Source organism: Rhineura floridana, chromosome 15, assembly GCF_030035675.1.
Source record: "Rhineura floridana isolate rRhiFlo1 chromosome 15, rRhiFlo1.hap2, whole genome shotgun sequence".
Classification (NCBI taxonomy): Eukaryota; Metazoa; Chordata; class Lepidosauria; order Squamata; family Rhineuridae; genus Rhineura; species Rhineura floridana.
In genome coordinates, this window is record NC_084494.1 from 25,280,238 (window position 1) to 25,307,336 (window position 27,099).

At 45.4% G+C, this 27,099-nt stretch overlaps 1 protein-coding gene and 1 pseudogene across 1 annotated transcript in view; one reads left to right on the plus strand and one right to left on the minus strand.

Annotated features, from left to right (window-relative positions):
• Positions 1-14,258: 14,258 nt before the first annotated feature.
• LOC133371051 (5S ribosomal RNA) lies at positions 14,259-14,377 on the minus strand (annotated as a pseudogene).
• A 4,785-nt stretch (positions 14,378-19,162) lies between these two features.
• Positions 19,163-27,099, plus strand: part of NPHS1 (NPHS1 adhesion molecule, nephrin) — a 61,242-nt gene continuing 53,305 nt past the window's right edge. The window contains exons 1-2 of the mRNA XM_061596873.1: positions 19,163-19,242; positions 21,206-21,320. Coding sequence (XP_061452857.1) covers positions 21,260-21,320 — 61 coding nt within the window. The 5' untranslated portion in view covers positions 19,163-19,242; positions 21,206-21,259. The remainder of the gene's footprint in view (positions 19,243-21,205; positions 21,321-27,099) is intronic.

Below are 27,099 nucleotides of genomic sequence, written 5' to 3' on the forward strand. Positions count from 1 at the left end.
CTTCCTATTAAATCTAGCCCTTCCCGTTGGGGCAGCAGGGAACAAATCTTTGAGGGTGTGGGGGAATGTGAAATTGATGGGGAGGCAGTAAAATTCAATGGTGGAGGGACTTTGGCGACAAAAAGGTTTGGTCACCCATGTGGTCCATACTGAAAGCCCCTGACAGCTGCATGTAGCCTATAGATGGCCCCCATGTTATGCCCACTACCTTGAACTCCTTAGAGGAAAGGCTGGATATAAATGTAATTAATAATAGCAAACTAATTATTTCCTTCCCTAGGATACATCCTTCTTTGTTTAATCTATCCTAACTTCTGACCAACCATCAGGTATTCAGCTATGTTTCATATGCATCCATCCAGACAGACTCAAAGACAGATAAACAGACAGAAGTCTATAACATTAGCTGAATCATAGTCTTCTTCTTTTTTGTCTCCCGAAATTTAACGTGTCCATAATCAATACATCCCACAATTTATACATCCGAGCTGTCTCTTTTTAGTAGTGAAGTTCGATTTCCATCGCTGAATTATGAGCATCCCTGCTTCTAACAGCATATTTTGTGCAAACATTTAACTGGAGTCAGTGATGTTCTCTTCATTAATATATCCCAGCAATATGGTCAGTGTCTGAAATCCCAACTTTTACTTCTTAAAGGTACAGGAAAGGTTGAAGAACTTGGGCATGATTTTAGACTGGAGAAGAGTGTGTGGGAGGGGGACATGATAGCACTACTCAAACACCTGAAGCACTGTCCCAACAAAAAGTGCATAGCCTTGTTCTCTCTTTCCTCAGAGGGCAGGATTATACTTAGCAGGCTTACTTTACAGGAGGGTAGATTTCGGTTAAACATCAGGAGAAGGTTTTAGGCATTAAGAGCAGTTCAGCAATGGGAACAATTGCCTAGAGGGGTGGTGGACTCTCTCTCTTTCTCTGGAGATCTTGACAAAGAGATTGGACAGTCCTCTACTGATGATGTTCTACCTCTAGATTTCCTGCATTAAGGAGGTTGGGCTAGATCCTCCAACTCTGTGATGCTACCTATACTTTTGGAGAAGGGCCATAGCTCAGTGGTAGAGCACCTGTTTTGCATGCAGAAGGTCCCAGGTTCAATCCCTGGGATCTCCAGGTCGTACTGGGAGAGATCCCTGTCTGAAACTGTGAAGAGCCACTGCCAATTAGTATAGATAATACTGAGCTAGGTAGACCAATAGTCTGATTCAGTGTAAGAAAGCTTCCTCTGTTTTCTGTGTGGACTATAGTTCCCATCATCCCTGACCATTGACCATACTGGCTGGGGCTTAGGGAAGTGTGAGACCAACAGCATCTGAATGGCCACAGGTTTTCTATCAGGATGTAGTTGTCCAGGGTTTTGGGGAGTGTGGTGGCCACAGAGAAGAGTCTTTTAAAATATTTTCTTGTCCTTTCCTGCAGATTGGAGCCAATCAGAGTGAAATGAGGTGAGTGAGCCGCTGAGAAGACTCTTCTCAGTGGCCAACACTCTCCTCTTTGGATGCTTATTGGCTCCTAGGGATGTCTCTTGTTGTGGGAGAAGACACTAACATGAATCTCATTGCCAACCTCACAGCAAAAAAAGGTGTGTGTGCGAGTATGGCCGTGACTAACATGAAGGGACCCTATACTTCTGAATTTGCAGTTACACTACTGTTTCCTATCCCTGTTATACCCACTAACCTAAGAATAAGCCCGACTGAGTTCAGTGGGACTTCCTTCTAAAAGTAGGCATGTGTGGGATTCCAGAGTCCTCTCTTTATCTATACGCATGCTTTGAAAAGAGAGAACAGAAATGTCCCACCCTTTCACTCCTTCACTGCGTATTCATTTACTGCTCTAAGAATTGGGAAATTAATTCACATCAAGTGGTTTGTTTGAATATGCATCCCTGATGGCTTGGAGTCATTTTCCCTCGAAAAGTGGCAAAATGAGCAGATTGTTACCCAGTTGGCAAAGTGCCTTAGTTTTTAGTACCTCATTAACGCCAGTCGATTGATGCTTCCCAATGTTTTTTCGTCGGTGGTGCTACTGATGCTCAGTGACTCAGTAGCACTAGCAGCGAGTGTATACTTATTTTATAAGATGTGTTTTTTATCCTGCCTCTTAGGGTAACCTTCCCCGAACCTTCCCATTTTAAAAGGGACAACTGAAATAGTTTGCAAATAGGAAAGCAGATCATTCAGTTCTAAATCTGCGGCATGCTGGCCAAGCGCTCATCACAACTTACTTTTTCTTCGGTGAAGCCACAGAAATATTAAGGCAATAACTAGAACAGAATTGCAATGATTGAAGATGTAGTTCTATATCTCAGGGAAGGGGAACCTGTCACCTTCCAGAGGTTGTTGGGCTACAGCAAGGGGTGAGGGAGAAATTTGATTCAGTTCACCTTAAAGGCAAACATGAACTGAAATGCAGCCGTCCTCCAAAATTCACACTTCATCAAATTGTGCAGTGCAGTTCTCCAGCGAAGTAATGTTTCCAAAATGCATGTACTAGGATAGTGTGTGCATATAAATGCATATACTTTTGAAAATAAGATACAAACACACATTGTACTAAGGAAAACAGCTTTGTAAAAAAGTGTATATTCTGAGAAATTCGCATTAAAAATTAATGATGAATTTGCACAACGACTTTAAAAAATTGCAATCTGATTTGGAAATGTGGAGACGTGAACTTAAGACTGAAAAAAATGAGAAAATCAGAGAAACTGAAACTGACATATATGTAGGAACATAGGAAGTTGCCTTATATTGAGACAGACCATTGGCCCATCTGGCTCAGTATTGTCTACACTGACTGGCAGTGGCTCTCCAGGGTTTCAGGCATGGAGGGTTCTCTCTCAGCTCTACCTGGAGATGCTGCAGATTGAACCGGGACCTTCTGCATGCAAGGCAGATGCTCTACTACTGAGCTGCACCCCCCCCGGGCTGTATTCACCCATCCCTAGCCGGTAGTGGTCATTGGGGTGGGAATGTGGGCAAAGTTGTGCACTTGGCTTCCAGAAACCAAGTGTCACTGCCACTTACACAAAGGGCAAGGGGCAGGGAGATGTGGCGAACTCAGAGTGGTATAGGTGTTGGTGTGGCAGCAATCTGACAGTTCTGTCACCGTGCCACCACCATGCCCATGGGAATCTGCGTTCATAGAATATTAGAATACTAGAGTTGGAAGGGGCCTATAAGGCCATTGAGTCCAACCCCTTGTTCAATCTAGGAATCCAACTTAAAGCATACCCAACAGGTGGCTGCCCAGTGTTGGAGAGCCCACCACCTCCCTAGGTAATTGGTTCCATTGTCATACTGCTCAAACAGGAAGTTTTTCCTGATGTTCAGTTGAAATCTGGCTTCCTGTAACTTGAGCCCATTATTCCGTGTCCTGCACTCGAGAAGAGATCCTGGCCCTCTTCTGTGTGACAACCATACAAGTACTTGATGAGTGGCATCATATCTTCCTCAGTCTTCTCTTCTCAAGGCTAAACATGCCCAGTTCCCTGCGCCTCGCTCACATGGTAAGCGGCAGCAACATGGGGTGTCGAGAAGGCAGGTGCTCAACACTGTCCCATCTTCCCAGTCCCAACAGCCACCACTGTCCCTAGCTACAACCCCCATCATCCCTGGGCATTAGCCATGCTCACCAGGATTGATGTGATCTGGAGTTCAACAAAACTAGCAGGGCCACAGGTACCCCATCTCTGGTAGATTCACTTGAATTGCTATGCCTGTTGAAGTCAGTTGAACTTACTGACTTACCAAGTAAATCAGCACAGGACTGTGCTGTCAGTTGCTTTGAAAATTCAGTCCTGCTCCATCTATGAGAGAGCAAAGGCTGACCCCCCTTCCCTCCTCATATAAAACAACTTTGTTTATCATCCTACTGCCAGCTGAAGTTAGAATCTGCTAGCTTGCAAGTTAGACGAGATTCTTCATCAGCTAAAATGAAAGACAGATGGACTCTGCTGTTGATTTGTTATGTGGCCCTGTTTCCTTAAACCAGAAGAAAAAGGTGAAACCTCATAGGTATAATCCCTCTTACTGGCTGGACCTCAGTGCTTCCATATTTATTTTCATCAGAGATAAAGGTGAGGTAGAGAATGTTAAGTTCCAGCCGTTTTGAGTAAATACTAGCTTAATCGCAAATCACTTGTGCCTCTTAGCATTGGATTGGTTGGTCCTCCCCCCATATTTATCTAGAATAAAGACACTTCTCTACCTATCTATTGATCCATGGCCATTGGCAGGAATTTTCCCAGGGGGGAGGGCCAAGTAAAACATTGAAATGGGGGCAGGGGCGAGGGTGGAAGATAATTTCTTACCAAAAAGGAGAAGAATAATGTCTGTATATAATGTCCCATATCTCAGTTTCTACAAATGCAAGAAGCCTACTCCTTAAAAAAAGAAAGCCAGGAATCTGGGGATTTTGGTTCATGAGGGTAGGGGAGGGAGGGGAACTGACCCTATCTATCTATCTATCTATCTATCTATCTATCTATCTATCTATCTATCTATCTATCTATCTATCTATCTATCTATCTATCTATCTATCTATCTATCTATCTACCTGTCTGTCTGTCTGTCTGTCTATCTATCTGTCTATCATCTGTCTGTCTATCATTTTTGTTGTTGTTAATTATCCTATCATCATCGTTGTTGTTGTTGTTGTTGTTGTTGTTGTTGTTGTTATTATTATTATTATTATTATTATTATTATTATTATTATCCTGTCTGTCTATCTGATCGAATCCATGGCTATCCTCTCCCACCCACCCCTTTCCTTCCAAGTCTGGCAGTTGGTTTCATCTATAACCAAGTGTGGGGCCTTCCCCCTGCTTTGTGTAACTCTAGTGAGGCAGGAGGGTGCTCTTTTCACCATGGAGACCCCTGCACCCCCACTGGGGTCGAAGACCCTTATTGTCTCTCTGTGTTTTGCTTCATTAAATCTTTATCGGAGTTCATTAAAAGTGTGGTTTGGACATTCCTGCATAGTCTATTAATCCTGCCTGACACAGTCCCCTCCTCCGCACTCCCAGCAGCCCCTCCATTATCCCCCAACAAGGTCACAAAAGCACCATCTGTTTCTGCCATGTTTACTCCCTCCTGACATGTTGGCAGTGTGGGGGGAGGAGGAAGGGATATTACAACCACTGTCTCCCCCTCCAGACTTCTGCCACATCCCACTTCTCAGTAGAAGGCTCCTTCCATTTATTGGAATTTATCCATCCATTGGAAAGCTGAAATGGTCTTCAGGAATTTGTCTACCTGCCTATCTGTTGCTCTCCATGCTCATTTTAATGCATTTCTTTAATCTGTTGCGACTGAGGCAGCCACTGCTGTGTTCGCTCCAGAGAATAAGGCAATGCTTTGCCATTGCTCTATTATTATAAAGATGTGTGCAGATTGTGGAGCAATGCAGAGCTCTTCATCAGAAAGAGGATGGCCTGATGAACAGATCTGTATAACTTGAAAGCCTGTGTACTCCTTTGGTGGTCCAACAAAAAGAGACCATTTTAGGATGTTTTCATAAATGACTGTATTTTCACAGTATTGTGATCCCTATTTTGTGGAACTCCTTCCTGGCTGAGATCAGACAATCCCTGATTTTATTGTTCATTTTAACTGATCATTTGCTCTGTTCTCTTGGTATGCCTCCTGTATCCCTATCGGGATCTGAAGGCACATGAGGCCACCACCTTGCTGAAGTTAAGCAGGTCTGGGTCTGGTCAGTACCTGGATGGGAGATCAACTGGGAAAGACATGTATGCAGCATTGAGTTCCTTGATGAAAGAAAAGCAGGAAATAAATGTAAGAAAATAACTAACTTACTAAATATTATATACCACGTGGAAACTGCGGTATTAAGTGGTATATAAATTATTAAAATAATCAAATAAGAAATAATGTTACCTTCTAAGGCACCCCCAAACTCTACAACTATATGCTTGCTGTTTAACTAGCCTCAGGGTGGCCCACTGGGACTTCACTTCTACAGTGTGAGGCCCTCCTCCTCTCAAGCTGCCTTCGAAGTCAGTCAGAGCCTTCTGGAACTGGAAGCCCTTCCTCAGGGCCTGTGTTAGCAGAGGGCATCCCTCTGGGCAGTTGCCAGGACCCAAGAATTCTGAAAAATGTCATTGGTGGGCAGCTTCCCAGACCCAGGTGTTTCCACCAGGTAAGCCCACAGATGGGAGCAACCACCAACAGGGAGAGCCACCAATGGGGACCCAACCGAGGACCTTGCGGAGGGGGCCTTCAAACCTGGACAAGTAGTCTGGTGTAATGCAGCCTCCTATGTTCCTAACTTTACTGTACCCTCCCCCTTTCTTTCGCCATTTTACCAGATCTGGAAGAATGGGGAAATAATAACTAAACTGAAGGTGGAGATGTAAAAAAGCATCATTTTCCATTCTGCCTTGCATTTGTAGCATGCAGCTCTGTTTCTGTTCCACTGCAGTTTGTTTTCCAGCAGAAAAACCTATTATTTGTCTGTCTGCCGTGGTGAAATTACATATTTACTTAACTATGTAAACTACGTTGTCATTACATTATTCTACCCCATTCATTTCAATGCAAAGGAAATGCAAGACAAATGGGAGAAACCCTGTTATGTATCATTTGTGTAATGGAAGCAACAACAGCCAATACCAATAATATCTGCTGAATTGATTCCATTCTGGACATGGAACAAATAAGTGAATATTGGCAATTTCTGCTCCCGGTTATTTATTTATTTATTTATTTATTTATTTATCCATTAAATTTATATCCCACCCTTCCTCCCAGAAGAAGCCCAGGACGGCAAACAAAAACACTGAAAGCATTCTAAAGCATCTTAAAAACAAAAGACTTTAAAACATATTAAAACAAAACATCTTTAAAAAACATCGTTAAAAACATATTAAAAGGCAATTCCAGCACAGATACAGACTGGGATAAGGTCTCTGCTTAAAGGGCTTGTTGAAAGAGGAAGGTCTTCAGTAGGTGCCAAAAAGATAACAGAGACGGTGGCTGTCTAATATTTAGAGGGAGGGAATTCCAAAGGGTAGGCGCCACGACACTAATGGTCCACTTCCTATGTTGTGCGGAACGGATCTCCTGATAAGATGGCATCTGCAGGAGGCCTTCACTTGCAGAGCGCAGTGATTGACTGGGAATAAGGGGTAAGACGGTCTTTCAGGTATCCTGGTCCCGAGCTGCATAGGGCTTTTACACCAAAACCAGAACCTTGAACTTGGGTCGGTCGCTAATGGGCAGCCATTATGTTTCTGTTTCTGTTGGCATTCTTCAACATTTCTAATTGTAGTGGTATTAGATAACCAAAGTGAGATCATTTCTCCCTTCCCTCAGACTCACACTAACATGGTGGCAGGAACAGCAGGGATTGCCCAACAGCTGGCTAGTGCTGCACCTCCTATGAAGCCAAAAACATTATTGGGAAATGCATCATTTCCTCCACCGTCCGGCCGGCCTGGAGGATGCTGACAGCAGGGGAGTGCGCAAGGCTGCTGCAGCCATTCATTGGCTGTGCCCTGGATCCAGGAAGTGTTTAATGCAGATGTTCAGGGAACTGCTAATCCCCTGGAATTGACTGAGGATAAAAGGCAACTCACTTTATTGTCCCTTACACAAGCCAGGCTCTTTTATCTGAGGAACAGTGCTGATAGCGATGACTTTTAAATACTTTTGGAAGAGCCAAGAGTTTTCCAGGCTCAAGTAATACCATGGCAAGCAGCACCTGCCCAAAATCCTTCCTGGGAGAGTGTGTGGGAGAAGCTGGAGTACTGTTGCAATGTTAAGATACCCTCCAGGCTCATAATTTATCTAGAGCTTCAACCTGGGAAGGCTGGATGCAGGCAGCATTTGATTAGAGGACACAGCCTCACTTTTACGCAGACGTTGATCCCAGCTCTAAGGAAGAATATTTTGACATGCTGTTGTTTGCATTAAAATCTATTTGTAAAAAGTGTTTGTGTAAACAAGGAAATTAGACAGTGGTGAACTGGGACTTTTTTTTTGGGGGGGGGAGGGTATATATATATTTGTTTATTTAAGAGTTAATCCCCCCTCCACAAATACAAAGGAGTGGAATATGGGTATTTCCAGATGTGGACTTTGAATCACATCTGGGTTATTCAGAGCTGGATTTTCTGTGCATACGTTTGTCATGTTACCTTCCACACAATCCTGGTTTTTCAGTCATAATATTGATTGGCCTGGGTTGTTGTACAGCACAGTAAGCCAAACTGCAGCTTACCAGCAGTAGTGGAGTGGCAAATTCAGAAGTGCAAAGTCCCTCCATGCTAGCCACACCATGCCCCCTCAGCCACGCCCCCTTTTCCACTTTCCCTTGCTCTCCGAGTCCTCACTCTGCTATAAGAGATGTCCCTAGAATGCCTGAATTGCAAAGCTCTTGTAGCATGCCTCTTATATGAAAAAAACCCCACTGTCGGAGCAGCATTACATGTTGCGGAAGTTTTTAATGAGCCTGTTGTATGTTGTATTCATTGACTCTGCCATTGCCAGCCCTCTGCTGGTTTGCAAGTCAAGAGGGTGGTTAAAGATGTACTCAGAGTGGAGGAGGAAATCCACATCCCATAATTCTCCTACATTATGTTATCAGCAATTCAGTACATACCTTGAGGTAGGGGACCTTTTCAGCTGGAGAGCTGCATTCCCTTCTGGGCACCGTTCTGGAGGCCACATACCTGTGGTGGGTGGGGCCAGAGGCTCAAGTAGGTGGAGCAAGAAATGTAAATTTTTACCTTTGCACAGTAGGCTGGTTTCTACACATGCTCACACACCCCATCCTCCATCCGGTCCAGTCCGAAATATTAGTTATTTATTTAATTGATTTGACAACATTTATATACCGCTTTATTGCAATAAAAATCCCAGGTGGTTTACATGCATGCACACACACGGGTGTGCACCTGTGAGCACACAGAGGCATATTTCGGCCTGACAAAAATACTAAGGGAGGATGGAAAGCAAGGTTGGTGAGGGGTGTCGTCTGAGGAGAGTCCTGAAGGGCCTGTGTGCCAGAGGTCAGTTGCACCCATAAACACCACCTTAAAAAAGTAACTTCTTAGAAAACCTGGGGAGGCAGCTAAAGCATGACAACTCAAGCAGGACCTTTTTTGGAGAAGGGACATAACTCAGTGGTAGAGCGCATGCTTTTTGTGCAAAAGGTTTCAAGTTCAATCCCTGGCGTCTCCAAGTAGGGCTGGGAGAAAACTCTTGCCTGAAACCCCTGGAGAGTTGCTGCCAATCAGTGTAGACAGTACTGAGCTAGATGGTGGGGGACCAAGACTGCCACAGACCAATGCCTCCCCCCCCCCGTCTTCCTTCTAATCTTGGCAGGTGTTCACAGAATCTTTGCCAAGGGGCTAGGGTGGTTGAGTGTGTGGATGGCATCCCCCTCTAGCTAATCCTGTTATCTCATTAAGAGGCGCTCTTTAATTGCCGAATAGCTCCTGAGTTAATTAGAAAAGGAGAAAGAGGAGAGCCTGGGCAATATGTATGTGGAGAGGAGAGGCAATGTTGGGTCAACACAGACTCTGGTGTTGTTAGTAGGGGCGAAATGCGGGGCTGGGGGAGGATCTGGGGGAAGGGGGGAGGGAAAGAAGCCAGGCTAATGTAGGGCAGGTCTCAAAGTTTGGGTACGCACTAGGGATGGGGGAAAATTGGATTCAGTTCGCATTTAAAGCTGAATTGATCAAATTTGCACTCTCTGAAACAAGAGAATTGAAAAGCAGCCATCCTTTGAAATTTGCACTTACTCAAGTTTTGCAATGCAGATCTTCAACCAAACAATGTTTTCAAAAATGCAAACATTAGGGGAACGGAGTGCATACAGATGAATCTATTGGTGAAAATAACATACAAACATGCTTTATATTAGGAGAAATTGCTTGCAAACATGCGTACATTTGTCAAAACTGCAAACGAACAATGTGTTTATCAGGAGAAATCCACACTAAAATGCTGATGAATTTTCATGAGGATTTTTTTTCTTCAAAAACAAACAAGTCCTCGAATAGCCGCAGTAATGTGGGGAATGGAATTTAAGATTGGGAAAATGAGAACCTACGAGAGCTGAAATGGACAGACCCTTCTACCCCTAGTATGCGGGCAAGGAGTTTGGGGGCATAGGATTTCTTGTCACCTCTTGATCTTGGAGCGGACATCCCTTTCTCTTTAGGGACATAGAGCTGTTTTGCAGAATATACTTGGATGCATCTTTGGAAGGTATCCTTGCTTTGGAATCCTGAAAGGAAACAGGCACTGGTGTCTGAGTTGGCTGGTACTAGAGCAACCTGAGCAGAGCATCTTCCTGGTTGCTGGTGCAGAATGTGCATGGAGTGCTTATGATCCCTGTTTCCCATCTGTGACCGAGGTGGGATTTTCACATGGTTGGGAGGTTTAAACCGGCAAGGCTTTAAACCCTTCTCTGCCGGCGGATTAGACCCTCAGCTGCTTGCAAGGGCATATGTTGCCCTATTATGTTCATCCATGCACGCACGCCCGTGCATGCCGCAGCCAGGGCACTGAGGGCCTGTTGCTACCCTCTGACGGGTAGAGCTTGGCACAGTGCAACATGTGTGCAAATCTTTCCAAACACCCAGTTTTGTGTATGCGAGGGGGAGGATTCTTCCTTGTGGCTGAGTTTGCTGGGGGAGCAAAGTGTGGCCTGCTATTGTATGCCTGCCTCTCCTCCCCTCCCCTCTCCTGCCCTGCCACAACCTTTTTGAAAATGCACAGCGTCGTCAAATCTGCACACAATCCATCAAAATGTAGGACGTGAATAAACAGCCAAACGGAGGCCTTCAAGCAAGGGATGAGGCTACCATGAAAGGCTGCCAAGCTGTTGCAACCAGTTCAGCTCTGCCTCCTAGTCTCTCAAGCCTTTGGGACAATTCTGCCGAAGGCTGGCCCTGCCATGCAATGAAGTAATGCAAGCTGTAGAGAAGATAGACAGGGTAGATACTTACATGTCCTCCCCTCCAAACAGAGAAGAAATATATCACCAAAAAAGAAGCTAATAGATGATACAGATTTCTTTGCATCAAATGTGCATATGCATTTAAAGCCAAATCTATCAAATTTGCACTTTCCGAAACAATATGAGAACTGAAACTCAGCCATCCTTCGAAATTTGCACTTATCCGGGTTTTGCAACGCAGTTCGCCAACCAAACTATATTTATAAAAATGTATGTGTTGGGGAAAGTGTGCATAAAAATGGATATATGAGTGAAAACAGCACACAACAATGCATTCTATTAGGAGACATTGCTCGCAAAATTGTGTACATTAGTCAACGCTGTCTCCAAAAATGTGTTGATTAAGAGAAATCCACACTAAAATGGTGAGGTTTTCCCCCAAGAGGATTCCCAAGACTGCTGCAGAAATGTGGAGGAGTGGAGACTGGAAAAATGAGAAATTGAAAGAACTGAAATGGATAGATCTTTCCATCCCTAAATTGATATCGATAGAGGCTCATGTAGAAAGTATTATGATCGCTGAAATCAGGGATGGGGAGTCTCCGGTGGAGGGGCCAAATGTGCCCCGCCAGATAGGAGTATAGGAAGCTGCCTTGCACTGAGTCAGACCATTAGTATTGTCTGTTTAGTACTGTCTGCACTGACTGGCAGCAGCTCTCCAAGGTTTTTGGCAGGGTTCTCTCCCAGCCCTACCTGGAGATGCCGGGGATTGAACCTGGGACCTTCTGCAGGCAAGACAGATACTCTGCCACTAAGCTATGGCTCTTCCCCTAAATCTAGATCCCTCTGTCTAGCCTTTGGGACCCTCCCCTCCCACCATACCCTTTACTGGCCCTGTTTTGCATCCACCTTGAGTCTTTTTGTGTCTGGCTGGAATGTGTCTGTGAGCTCTCATGTTTCTTGTTCACCCTCCAGAAGTTACTGAACTACAAATCCCATCAGCCCTAGCAGAGCTCGGAAAAGTTACTTTTTTGTACTACAACTCCCACCAGCCCAATCCAGTGGCCATGCTGGCTGGGGCTGATGGGAGTTGTAGTTTTAAAAAAGTAACTTTTCCAAGCTCTGAGCCCTAGCCAGTGTGGCCAGTGACCATGTGGCACTGCAGTAGGGCAGCAACATCTGGAGGCCCAAAGGTTCCCCACCCCTGATTTCAATGGAAGTGCAATAATCTCCCCAGGGAAGGCTGCGAGCAGGTGAGCCATGCGCTGCTAACAGTGGATGGGTGACCAGGGCCTTTGCTCTCCATTCTAGGCTTCTTCATATTCAAATTGGACTTAGAGTGGACAGCCCGTCAAAGGCAGGATGCCTTCAACTATAAGACTGTCCTCTAATCGCCCTTGGAAGAGGGAACTGTTCTCTGTGCAATAGGACACATGACCAACAGAGGATATTAGAAGGAATTGCCTCTGAATGGCGCAGCAAGACTTATTAAAGCATTGACCAGGGGTGGGGAACAGGCCTGGGGAGCAGATGCGGCCCTCCAGTCCTCACTATCTGGCCCTCGGAATTCTCCTTTGCCACCTCCCCCACATCCTTCCCAAGCCACAGTCTTTGCCCACCCTGGTTTGCACCCCACTTGAGGGTTTCGCCTGGCTCGAATGCGCCCTCGAACTCTGATAGGGCCTCTTGCGTATCTGGATGGAGAGAGGCGTGCGAGTGTGTGCAGAAACTAGCCTTCGGTACAAAGGTCAACTTGACATTCGTCGCTCGTCCCACATTTGCTGCTGGCCCCACTCACCATTGGCACGTCGTGCTCAGAAGGTTGCCCAGAACAGAATGCGGCCTTAGACTGAAAAAGCGCCCCCCCAGCACTGGACATAGTATTTATTTATTTGATTTATTATTTGATTTATATCCCACCCTTCCAGGCAGCAGGAGCCCAGGGCGGCAAACAAAAGCACTAAAAACACTTTAAAACATCATAACAAAACTTTAAAAACATTTTTTTTAAAAAAAGCTTTGAAGACTTTTTTTTTAAAAAAAAGGTTGAAAAACATATTGCTTACAAAAAAAGGTTTAAATGCATATTAAAAAGCAGTAGGGGTGGATTGGGGTATCATTTGGGCTATGCTTCTTGCAGAAAAAATGTGTGGGCCCGGCCCTGATTCTACCAGTCAAGACTGGCTGGTCGTGCATGTATCTGGCAAGTATGCTGAGGTGGAGGGAGCTACATTTACACAAGGGATGGACCACACCGAATCCAAGCCTGATACATGCAACGGCCGCATCAGTATTGGCATTCTGCCGGCTCTTGAAGACACACCTATTTAGACAAAGCATTGCCCTGTCCTCCTGGCTTGAATGCCCTGCTTTGATGGTGGTTTCAACTGCTTCCCTCTTTTAGCTGCTATCTGAGTGGGCTCCTTGATGATCTGTTTTAATTAAGGATGTTCTAATGTATGTCCTTTACTATGTGTTTCAATTATGGGCAGCTGCATTTTTTATAACTGGTTTTATTCTTGTAATTTTGCTGACGGTTTTTGTTTGTTTATGAACCGCCTCGATATTTCTTCTGGAAATGAAAGGCGGCGTATAACTTCTAATAATCATAGTAGCAACGAGGATGATCGTGTTGTGGCCCTGGAAAAATGACTTGCTCTCTCGCCCTCTGCCTGGCTTGTCTTGAGGATGAAATGAGATATAAAGAGCGCTGAATGCCGTGAAGTGCTGCAGAAATTAATAATCATTCATTAATCCTATAAAGAAACACCTGCTGCGATATTAGTTCTGTTTCATTACTTTTTGGCCAGGGGCGGCAGTGGCGGGGGGGAATGATTTAGATGCTTCCAGGGAAAATTTTCTTTCCCGGTGGCAGGAAAGAGTAGTTCCTTAACAGTTCCTGGGTAATGTCTTGCCACGCTAACTTGTGACCTTTCAAGCACCATACAGGTCACACCAGCTGTGCACAAATTAGCCCTCCATTAAGTACCCAGGAAGTTGCCTTCTACTGAGTCAGACCACTGGTCTATCTAGCTCAGTATCGTCGGCGCTGACGGGCAGAGACTCTCCAGGGTTTCAGGCAGGGAAGCTTTCCCAGCCCTACCTGGAGATGCTGGGGATTTGAACCTGGGACCTTCTGCATGCAAAGGAGATGCTCTGCCCTCGAGATGAGTTCCTTCTGTTTGTTGTTGTGATATGCCTTCCAGTCAATTATGACTTACGGCAACCCTATGAATCTCATTTGGATGTATTGATGGGGTTTTCACGGTAAGATGTATTCAGAGGTGGTTTACCATTGCCTTCCTCTAAGCCTACGGCACCCAATATTCCCAGGCGGTCTCCCATCCAAGTACTAACCAGGCCTGACCCTGCTTAGCATCCGAGATCAGACGAGAGCGAGCATGATCAGGGTAGTATGGCCATAGGCAGTCCCTCCCTAGTAGCCCAATGAGCTGCTGGTTTTGGATGCCAGTTCGGAACGGCAAAAACTGCTGCAGGGGGAACCTGTATGGTATGTTGGCTGTCATTTACTTTGGTGGGTCAGAAATTGAGCAGGCCTGCTCTGCCGTGACCAAGAAACAGCCAGAGTGGAGCAGTGGTTAGAATGTCAAGCAAGGTTTGGAGAGATCCGGGTTCAATTCCCCCTGTGACGCTCATTAGTCATCCGAGGGCCAGTCACAACCTCTCAGCCTAAACAACTTTAGTTCTACTCTGTTCTGTGCTGTGCCCAGTACTGGGTGGCTCATCATATAGGAACCTAGGAAGCTGCTGTATACTGATGTTCATCCATCTAGCTCAGTACTGTCTACACTGACTGGCAGCGGCTCTCCAGGGTTTCAGACAAGGGTCTCTTTCATCCCTATCTAGAGGTGTTGGGGCTGACCATGGGACCTTCTGCATGCAAAGCGGATGCTCTGCCACTGAGCTATGGCCCTTCCCCCTGAGTAACGCGTGAATAGAGCTTGCAGTCTGGACACTATGATTCTGTTTGTGCAGCCTCATACTGCATTGGCTTTTTTAGCAGCTGCATCACACTGCTGGCTCATGGTTCTTTCATGAATAAACAAACAAACTCAAGCTGCAGCTGATGAAGACATTTAGCTGGGCAGAGAGCAACAAGATCAATACTCATTACCAATGCCTGACCCTTAAGTACGGTAATAAATATGAATGGAAAAGGACTAGACTCTTGGTGTAATGGCAACACTTGCTCTGTCTCCTCCTCACCCCCTAAATGAAATTGTGGTCACCACTGGCAGGGAGCTGGTTTACTTTCTCCTATATGATTTATGAATGGCTGCTATTATGGGGTGGTGGTGGAGAAAGTAAAGCACAGCACTTAAGGATGAGTAGGAGCACAACCTAGCCTCCCTCCCCATGACACTGGGGAGCATCCAGTCCTTGCAACAGGCTGGACCTCTGTTCACCTCTTCCCATCATCATGATGGACAATTCACTGTTAGCTGAATGCAGAGCAAGGAGTCGGATTGACAACCAGTGGGAGCCGGCTCTACCATTAGACAGAGCAGGGATGCAGTTGTCCCCCCAGGCCCCTGATGTGCCCTCTCCTCGAGTGTTTTTTTTTTTTTTGGCCTGGCTGGAATATGTTCTTGAATTCTGATTCTGCCTCTTGCGTGACTGGATGGTGGAAAGAGAAAGGGGCGTGTGTGTGTAGAAAGTAGCCTACTGTACAAAGCTTCAATTTGCATTCATCGCTCCACCCAGTTTTGCCTCTGGCCCCACCCACCACAGGCGTGTGGATATTGTCGCGCCCCCATGGTTGACATACAATTCAGCTGACCGTCTGGCTGACTTCTGTGTGTGGAATTTGGAGGACGTGTGTGCCATCTTGCCCTTCACCCCCACAAGAGGCAGTGATGGCTACCAGCTTGGTTGGCCTTCAGAGAGGATTATTAGATCATTTGCATGGCAGATAAGGCTGTCATGACTAACTCTGGCAGCCTTCTTCTGTCTCCACTGTTGGATGCAGTATGCCTTTGAATACCAGTTGCTGGAAACCGCAGGAGTACTGTTGCGCTCTGGTCCTGCCAGCGGTGCAGTTGTTTGGGAATCATAGACCCCTTCCTTTTTTGGGAACAGGGTCCCAGCCAGGTCCCTATATATGAGCCAGTCATCATGAAAGGGCTAGCCGCTGAGAAGAGTCCTTGTCCTTTTGTGCTGATTGGAGCCAATCAGAGTGAAAGAAGACGAGTAAGCCTCTGAGAAGACTCTTCTCAGTAGCTGATGCACAGCCTCCCCTTTCATGTTGATTGGCTGCTGGGGACATCTGTTGTAGCGGAGAGTGGACTCAGAGACAACATGGAGAGCAAAGAAGACAAGGGAAGGTGGAGAAGGGGTGTGGCTGTGAGGGGGCGTGGTATGACTATCACAAAGGAACCCTGGACTTCTGAATTTGCCATTAGTCTACTGGGTCCTTCTTGCAGGCATCTGGCTGACCACTATAAGAACAGAATGATGGCCTGATCCAGCAGGGCTCTTCTTATGTGCTTATGTTCACCCCAGGCAACCATGTCTTGGGGCAGATATTTCCATGCTTCCCATGGAGATGGCTGGCTGGTGTGCTCTGCTAAAGAGTTTTGGAATCATTCCCTACTCCTTCTACAGGGGCCCTTCCCCCCTGTTATGATCAGTGGGCCTAGACAGGAGTGCACATAAAAGCATATCCTGTACACACTCTGTGTGGGCATGCTGTGCAGTTGGGAAGCTGGAAGGGCAGGCCCCCCTGAGGGTGTATTTGGAGCCTCCATGGGTACGTATAGGTTGTGTGCATAGGTTTTTTGTATGTTTTGCCGAATGCACACAGGAAGCTGAAGCAAGGATACCCATGAATGCACACAGGAACCATGAACAAGGTCCTTTTAGCAGGTGGCCACACCAACAAGTTTGCACGGGCTGAATGCACGTGGCAGTGTGCTCTGATGTGGGTTAGACTTGCGCAATCCATGCAGGTGTAGAAGAACCAGCTCAGGCTCAGCTGAAGACATATGCTGGGCTTGAATCCACTGGTGGAGGCTTTCTGCCAAGACCCACATAAAATATATATTTACATACCTTCAATTGGGTGCTAAATCTGCCGTCTCAAAGGACCCTTGGCTGAGGATTCCATGACGATAAGCCAGGCTAAGCCTTTACAAGTGGCAGTTGTAGGTCCAAAATGAAAGATAGAGGGAGGAAGGGGCATGGTCCAACATACTAATGAGGTGTATCTGCAGGATGACCTGGTGCCATTGCTCAGATAGCAAACCTGTGATTATGTCTGTGCTGCAATGCAGATCGCATACATTGGTTGTGAACTGGCACAGATCCCCTATAGCACAGAGTGGATTGTGCAGGCAGACTCCACCAAGGTGTGTCAGATGTAAATGGACATGAGTGCAGGCACAGCCTCAGGTCGGTGCAGGTTCGGCCAAGGAAAATAAGACCTTTGTCCCTGGCAAGGTATCTATTGCTAGTGATCACTTACTTGGGAAAAACATTTTTGGACGGCAGACCCAGAATAAGGTTGTCCTTTTTAACCTTTCGCCAATACCTTTCACAGATGCTTGTGGCTTTCTCTGTCCTTTTGACTTTGATCATGTTTGCAGAACTTGCCTTGTCCCTAAACAGACTTGCTAATTTCATGGTACTGAGCACCCTCCTTGTAGCTTAGTCTGTGTGATGCTGCTGCCCTCTGCTGGTAAGAATTGGCCTGCCTTTGGGTGGTTTCATATGTGCCTAATTAGGTATTAGTGCAACAAACTCTTGACCTTTTTCTTTAAAACAAACAAACTGTTATCACCACTAAGCATGCATTTGGGTAAAAGTGTGAGAGCATTACTTTTAGTCATTGCAAGCACTGGATAATAACATCATGTTAAAGGAGCTGCAGGAACTATTTGGGATAATGTAGGATATGTGGGTGTTACCAGAAATTAGCCCTCCTCTATATACAGCTGCTGGTCCCACTAGGAAAAACTGCTAATACAGACTGGAGAGAGATAATGTGGTTTCAAAGAGGGATCACTATTTGTGGTGTGTATCTTCAGCCCACATTTGCCTCTGGCTAATAGATTAAAGAGGTGTCCCCCCCTTGTTTCAAAAATCTGCAACACTTATTTAACCAGAGTATCCAAGGGAGCCAAAGAAATCTAGGTGCTGCCCTCCAGATGTTGCTGGACAACAACTTCTATCATTCCTGACTATCGGTCATGCTGCTTGGGGCTGATGGGGGAGGGGGAGCTAGAGTCCAACAGCGTCTGGGGGGCAACTACGTTTTATCTACACCATGGAAAGGGGAGCCTCCCTTTTGGTCTCATTGTGCATCCCTGAAATCTTAGATTATTCCTGATGCACAGTGTTTCTATGATCTCCAAACACAGAAGCACAATCCAACACAGAGTAAAATACACTTTAGCAGGAGTGGCTTACATGTGGCCCTCCAAGTGGTGTTAGACTACAACTCCCATCATTCCTGACCATCGGCCATGTCAATTGGGACTGATGGGAGCTGGAATCAGACAATATGTGGACAACAGCAGGTTCTCCCCACCTCTGTCCTTATACCCAACGAAAGCAATGGGCTAGGGTGCACAACTTTGTGTCTGATTTAGGTAAGCCCTGTTGCATTAATGTGAGCTGCCTTGCAAATATTTATATTGAAGGGTGGCACTCAAATCCATTAAAATGAATGAATACAGTGAGTGGTAGTTGATTTCCTCTATTTAACAAGAAAAAGCCAGAGAAATCAAATGCAACAAAAACATCTTTTAAGCTATTATATATTTGCCTTTTCAGAGGTGGGGAAAGGTAAAAGGAAAAGCCTAGAGAGAGAGAGAGCAAGTTGAAAATTGTAGCCTTAATTGGCTGGAAGCCTCCTTCCAGGGCTGGTCCAGAGAATGGGAAGACTGGGCACTTGCCAGGACCCCAATACCGGAGCCCACCACGTGCTAATAGTGCCATCATTTCTATTTTGGAGAATGTGTTCAAGAAGATCAGACAGAGCCTAAGAAAATTATCCGTTTGCGTGTCCCACAGCTTCCAATTTAGGGGCCCCTAGTGAGAGTTCCATGCCCAAGCCCCGCCCAAACCCTGGTGTCAGCGCTATCTCCTCCCATGCTTTTAATCAAAGACTCCCCCATGGAATGTAGGGTGGATTCCTTGCCCTGTGCTATTTTCTCAGGGATATGTGGAGGAGGGACTGGAGTTGGTATCTCAGCCATCTCACTGACTCGGCAGTCCTGTTTCAGCAGAGGCTCATAAGAGTCAGTCTGAGCGTCTGTCCCTTGGAACAAGGTAAGATCGCAGGAAGGGTTATCATACTTATATGCAGAGCTTGGAAAAGTTACTTTTTTGAACTACAACTCCTATCAGCCCAATCCAGTGGCCATGCTGGCTGGGGCTGATGGGAGTTGTAGTTCCAAAAAGTGACTTTTCCAAGCTCTGCTTACATGATGCCCAGATCATGGGAAGTAATAGTTCTGCTCATTTCTGTTCTGGGCAGGCTCCATCTAGACTCCTGAGTCCAGTCCTGACCACCACAATTTGAAGGCATTGGCAAACCTGAGCGTGTCCAGAGGAGGGGAATCAGAATGACTGATGGGTAGGAATAGTTGACGGGGTGGGCATGTTTAGTTCAGGGAGCAGAGGTTTAAAGGGAGACATGGGGAAGGACTGCAACTAGGGATGGAATGATCTGTCCGTTTCAGTTCCCTCTATTTCTCACTTTTCTTAAATTCAGTTCTCCGCATTTCTGAAGCAATGATTTTTTAAAAAAATCTTCATGAAAATTCTTCAGCATTTTAATGTGAATTTCTCCTAATAAACACATTTTTTGCATGCAGTTTTGACTCATGTACACATTTTTGCAAGCAATTTCACCTAATACAATGTATGTTTGTATGTTATTTACATGAATATATTCATTTTTATGCACATTTCCCCCTAATCTACGCATTTTTGTAAATGTTGGTTGGTTGGAGAACTGCATCGCAACATTCGGGTAAGTACGAATTTGGAAGGATGGCTGTGTTTCCATTTTCATACTGTTTTGGAAAGTGTAGATTTGATCAATTCAGCTTTAGATATGAACTAATTCTCCTCCATCCCTACCTGCAGCTCAGCAGTACAGCATCTGCTTTACATGCAGAAGGTTCCAGGTTCAATCCGTGGCAGCTCCAGGTAGGGCTGGGAGACGCCTCTGATCGAAGAGTTGCTGCCAGTCAGTGTAAATCACACTGAGCTAGATAGACCAAAGATCTGATTCGGTATAAGGCAGCTTCCTGTGATAGCCTGGGGAAGAAAGGAGGCAAGAGTCTTCAAATATTGGAAGTGCTCTCATGCAGAAGATGGCACAGATGTCTTCTGTTGCTTCAGATGACAGAACTAGAACTGCCGAGTGGTCTTTGCAGGGAAGCAGATTTCAACTAAACCTTAGGGAGAAACTTCTTAATGGCAAGAGCTGTTCACTAGTAGAGCAAGCAACATTAGGAGGTGGTGGGCTCTCCTTCACTGGAGGCATTTAAGCAGAGACTGTCAGGGATGCTGCAGTTGCATCCTGCACTGTAGGTCCTGCATTGAGTAGGGGGTTGGACTAGATGACCTCCATAATCCCTTCCAGCTCTTAAGAATCTGCTACATAGGGCATATTTAGAGTGCAATGCAATTTCATGCCTGTATCTTACACCCCCGCCCACAACGTTTCTTGTGAGGCGAGGCTGGGAAATGGAGTCGTTGGTGAGAAATGGTGGACTGTCCACAGCTGAGGAAAGTGTTCTCAGGGTGGTGGTGGCCATTGTGGTGGACATCTTACTGAAAATGTCATGAGGGTTGTATATTACCGCTAGTAACAGAGACATGATGCATCTGGAGACCAGGGTGGGTACCCTGAGCAGGACAATGTTATTGTGCTTATGTCCTGCTTATGGGCTTCCCAGAGGCATCTGGATGGCTACTGTGGGAAACAGGATGCTGAACTAAGTGAAGTAATAGTACACATTACTCTCTAAAAAGCCCCTGTCCGCCACTTAGACCATTAAATCCAGAGTGTAAAATTACCTAAATGTACCACTGACTAGATGATATGGCAAAATGATGATCCTCGAAATGATCTTATGTTCTCAACAGTAGTCTTCCCCCCCCTCAGGTTTAAGTCTATGATTGTCTACATGGGATCACAGGAGGAAGAGTGCTGGTTGCCATCAACCATCACTCACCTTCATCGCTCACAACCATCTCTTTGTCTGATGATTGCTTGCAGGTTTCCGAGATCCTGAGACTCTGATTCTTACATCCAGAGTGTCAGCAGATTGGAATGGTGCACTGGGGTCTGGCCGTTCTGCTCACCTGTTTCCTCCTGGACCCGATCGATGAAGGTGAGAAAGTTCAGCAGAGGCACAGAACGCAAGAGGATTGCTGCTGGGACCTATCAGAGGTCCATCTAGTCCAACACTCTGTGTCACACAGTGGCCAACCAGTTGTCTTTAGGACACCCATAATATAAGGGATGGCATGGGCAGCAGCCTGCATGTGAGAAGAAAGGGAGTCAGACCAAGCCCCCAAACCAACCCCTCCTTCCTGTTACCTTCACCACAGCCACCAAATAGATATCTTTATCTTTTCCACTAGCTACTTCCACTAAATAGCTCTTTAATCTTCTGGACATCACAGGTCCAACCTATTTTCAATACTGGGTAGAATGGTGTGGTACTTAGGTGTGGGGCAGATAACTAGGCCTCAGACCAAATTTTTCCAAACAAATTATACATTTACAGAAGGGCTTAGTAAGGCAACAAGTTAAACTGTTTTTTTTTTTTGGTGAATAGTGTTTTATTGAGATTTGTAGTAAATGTAACAACAAACAAGTAAAACAACAATCAAGGTACAATAAACGTGTCACTACAGTATATATAAAACAGAAAAAGAGTACATTCAGCGACAGAAGCTTTATATATAAAATAGAAAGAATAGCAGAATAATAGAATTAAAAAGCAGGGTACTATAGGGTTACCAACCGTACTCTTTTAAGAGTACATGTACTCTTTTTGAGATGGTGCAACAGCATACTCTTACTTTTCACTTATTGAAGCCAAATATACTCTTTTTGAAATGACAAAATGATGGTAACCCTAAGGGTACACATCCCACCAAAAGGAAGTTAATGAAGAGGGTGCTCTTGCTTCTGCCCCATCTTCGATAGCATAGCATAAAAAGGGATACCATATTGGAGTAAATTTATTGGAGGATGTCTCCCCCCAAGCTTCCCCCCCCCCACTCTTAAGTTAATTTTTCAGCTACTGCAAGTTGCCAAAGTCTGGTAAAACACTTTTTTATCGATAAATGCTCTGCCCCCTTCCAGTTTCTGCCTATTTCAAGCCTCGCTGCAAATAGGAATCTAGATAGGAGAGGCATCTGTTTTAGGAACAATGGAACCTCCTTTAATTAAAAGAAGTGCCAAGGCAGGATCCAGGATATGTAGCTTCAAGAACTTTACTAGCAATCTGAAAAACATCACTCCAGAAATGTCTCACTTTATTACAGTTCCACCATAAAAGTAGGAAAGAGCCATGAATCGGGCATCCCCCTCAGCACAAAGGGGAGAGGGAGGAGTTTATATAGTTCAGTTTGACCAGAATAAGGTGCTATCGATGTATAACTTTCAAAGCATTCTCTCTGATGAGGGCTGAGGTGACTCTTGAGTATGGCCTACCCATATACGGCCTACCCATATATCACTCCATTCTGGATCTGGGATATCCTTCCCCAGATCTTTAGCCCAAGCTTTATGTGCTGAATTTTCTTTTCCCTATTTAAGCTCTAATAGGAGGCTATAAATGATAGAGATAGTGCCTTTTTGGCTAGAAGTTCCCTGTTTACACAGGGCTTCATAGGATGTCAAAGAACGTGGCAAACCTTCTGCTTTGTAAATTGTGTTTATAAAGGAGGATTCTTGTAAGATTCTGTACCAGTTCACTCTTAACCCAGAGAGACGTTTTTGTAATTGAGACATTTGTAAAGGATGTCCTCGATCAAACAGATTTTGCATCGTTGGCAATCTCCTCTGCTCCCAACCTTCAAATTGCCTTATTTGTCAATGTGATGAAATTTGGGGTAATCTAGGAATGGAAGAAGGGATGGCCAAGGCGCTAGTTTGCGGACCCATCGAGTCCAGATTTTCAAGGTGGCGTTCTAGAAAGGGTGTGTGATTGAGGAAAGAGCACATTTAAACAGTGGTAACAAAGGGAGTGATCATGCTGATGGGCATTTCACTTCTGAAGTAATTTCCATTGAAATCCAAGGTATACTTAGATCAAAATGAATCATTTGAGCTAATTGTTTAATCTGCAATGCTTCATAATACAGTCGCAGATTTGGCATGCCAAAACCTCCTTTATTACTCAAGCAATACAGAACTGCTTTACTTAAGTGTGAGCATTTACCGCCATTACAGTAGGAGTCAAGTATTTATTGCCATTTCTATAGGCGTGTCTCAGGGAGATAAGGGGGGAGAGTTTGGAAGAGGAAGAGGAGTTTGGGCAGAATGGCCATTTTCACTGCAGCCACTCTGCCAAGCAAAGAAAGGGCAAGGTTTTTCCAAGAATAAAGCTCAGTTTTAATAGCTCATATTAGTAGATCAAAGTTATGTTTTTTAAATTGTTTTAAGTCTTTGGTAATAGTTACCCCTAGATATATAAGGCCACCAAACACCAGCAGGGGACCAAATATATTACTCAAGTGAGCCTGTGCTCATATGGGGAAATTGATGCAAAAAAGTTCTGTAGTTGATTTCTAATAGCTGGTATAGCACAGTGGGGAGGAGAGCCTGGCTGGGAATCCAGAGTCTGTGAGTTCAAATCCCCGCTCGTGTCTCCTGGGTGTCAAGGGCCAGCTAAAGATCACCCCCACAAGGAGTGGCTCAGGGGTTACGTGCCCTGCCACCTGTGCAGCTGTGGGCAAGCTGCATAGTCCCAAGGAGCCCAGTTGCCCCCCAGCTGGCAGTTGCAGACAAAGAAGGGGCTGGCTTGTGCAGCTGTGGCAAGCTGAGCAGGCCCTAGCCAGCTGGGGAGGACTAGACTCAGAGGGAGGCAATGGTCAACCCCCTCTGAATACCGCTTACCATGAAAACCCTATTCATAGGGTCACCATAAGTCGGGATCAATTTGAAGGCAGTCCATTTCCATTTTCAGTTGATTTCTAAGCTCGCCACTTCTTTAAAATTAGCTAAATGGGTTTGCAGCCGTGGGAGTGCGTCATAAGGTTCTTGTAAAAATAGGAGTACATTATCCACAAAGAGGTTGATAAGGTGCTCTTGGCCATTAATAACCAAACCTTTAATATTAGGGTCTGCTCTAATATCATGAGCCATGGTAGCCAGGGGTGGACCGACACATGGGGAGGGGAGGAAGACTTGGACCAGGATGTCCCGGCCAGGGAAGGATCCATCGAGGGGGAACATTGAAGCAGCCCCTCTCTGGGCATTGACAGGCCACCTTCAGCCATCCCAGACAAACCCCAAGAGGGACCCCTGGACCGGCCCCTTACTCGTCCTTCTCTGCTGCCACCACCAGATAGCTCTCCCCCCCTCGGAGGGAGAGGATGGGACTGACGCCAAGACCCCGCCTTCACCCAGGTCCAGGAGGTGGGCACGGCAGGAGATTCAACAAGCCCAGCTCAGAAGGAGTTTGCACTTACGCACCTGCCTCCAACCATGACTCGGGTTACACGCAAGCAGGGGAACGCCCAGCTGTACATAAGCTGGATGAGGGCAGAGGGTTAGTTGCTGAGTCAATGTCTTAATGCACCAAGCTGTGCCTAATTAGTTAGAGAGGGATACTGAGTCCTGAGTAAGCAGTAGATAGATTCATGAAGCTTTCTCCTGCTTCAATAAAAGAAAAAACTACAGTTCTGTCTGAGTTCCTTAAGTTTGGGCAGGGCATCTAAGCTTATTGGCCAGTACTTCTATTGCAGTTGCAAATAATATATGAGATAAAGGGCATCCCTGCTTGGTCCCTCTTGTTAAATGAATAAAAGGGGAATCAAATCCATTGATACAAATTATCGCTTGGGAACCAGAATAAAACGGATGAACTGCATTAAAGAAGTAAGGACCAAAATTTAACTTAATTAATAAGTGGATTAGGAAAGGCCATTCAAGGTGGTCAAAGACTGTGAATGCATCTAGGGAAAGTAGTGCAAGAGGAGCGCCTGTTCGTGAACTATGATGGACAATAATAAGAACCCATTTTATAGCATCTGAAAGTTGCCACTTAGGAATAAAACCGGTCTGATTGAATATATCTAGAGATAAAGACATTTAGTCTCTGAGCCATTATTGAAGTAAGTAACTTAGCATCTTGTTTCAGGAGAGCTATTGGGTGATAGGACACCAGAGAACACGGATCTTTATCAGATTTAGGGATGACAACTATTCTAGCTTGTTTCCAGGGCTCTGGGATCCTATCTCCTTTCATAATTTCATTCATCAGTGCTTGCAGATGAGGAAGGAGAATTTCACTAAATGTCTTATAAAATTCTGCACCAAAGCCATAAACACCTGGAGTCTTTCCATTTTTCAGATGTTTTATAGTGACTTCTATTTCTTCAGAAAGAATAGGACTATTTAAGTATTCTCTGTGCTCCAGGCTCGACGGGGGAATTTGAAGATCTGTTAAAAATGTGTCAATAGAAAAATCTTCTGGTGAGTCTGTAGCATACAGATTAGTGTAAAAATCAGCAAATGTAGAACTAATATCAATCATGGTGCAACATTTATGCCTTCGTGAGAGAGCACACTAGAAAGGACATTTCTCACTCTCCGTTTGCACACTGCATTGGCTAAGAGCTTAGAGTTCTTGTTTCTGAATTCAAAGTATGGCTGTTTTGTATAAATGAGAGACTTATGAATAGTGTCTATGTCATAAGACTGCAGCTCTGTACGTTTCGCTGTTAGCTTGCAGTATATCTTAGAGCCACCCTTGTTTTTATGGGCTGTTTCAAGGGCAGAGATTTCTGCAATTAGATCTATTCTAGCGGCTTCCCACTGTGTTTTTTTTTTTTAGTATGGAAGCTTCTTTAATACACAAACCTCTCATTACTAATTTCATAGCATCCCACACTGTCGCCTGGGTGAGATTGGGGGAGATGTTGAGCTTAAAATATTCAGAGAGTGACTCCTTAAGTTTGCTAACCAGATTTCTTTGGTGTAGGAGGGATGTATTGAGTCTCCAGGCAGCAGTGCAGGAGCCATTTTGCCTCAAATGTACCACCAATGAGAGAAGGGTGTCAACAGAGGTTAGAATTGGGCCAGTGTCTGCATCAACAACATCAGGGAGCAGTGTTTTGGAGATCAGGAACATATCTAAAAAACATCATTTTGCTGCCACTATTAAATCATCTCTTTGCCGCCCAGCGGAGCTCTTTCGAGTTGTCCGGGGGCTTCTCCATTCAAACCCTCCGGACACGGTGGAATCATCGGAGGCCCGCTGTAATCAGTTTGCCGATCACTTCCAGAATAAGATCTCATGTATCCGCCAGGACCTAGACTCTCAAGTTATAGCAGTAGATCCTAGTGAGATGTCCGGAGCACAGTCTTGTCCTGTTTTGTTGGATGAGCTTCAGTTGGTTCAACTCGAGGACGTGGACAAGGTGCTTGGACAGGTACGTGCAACCACTTCGGTACTGGATCCTTGCCCCTCCTGGCTGATAAAAACTAGTAGGAATGGAACAGGTAGCTGGGCCAAGGAAGTGATAAATGCCTCTTTACGAGAGGGAGTGGTCCCGGGCTGTCTGAAAGAGGCAGTGGTGAGACCACTCCTGAAAAAGCCTTCCTTGGACCCAGACAATTTTAACAGCTACAGGCCAGTGGCGAATGTTCCATTCCTGGGCAAGGTCTTGGAACGGGTGGTTGCTGGCCAGCTCCAGGCGCTATTGGATGAAACTGATTATCTAGATCCATTTCAATCGGGTTTTAGGCCCGGTTTTGGCACTGAGACAGCCTTGGTCGCCCTGTACGATGACCTATGTCGGGAAAGAGACAGAGGGAGTGTAACTCTGTTGATTCTCCTTGATCTCTCAGCGGCTTTTGATACCATCGACCATGGTATCCTTCTGGAGAGGCTCGCGGAGTTGGGAGTTGGAGGTACTGCTTGGCAGTGG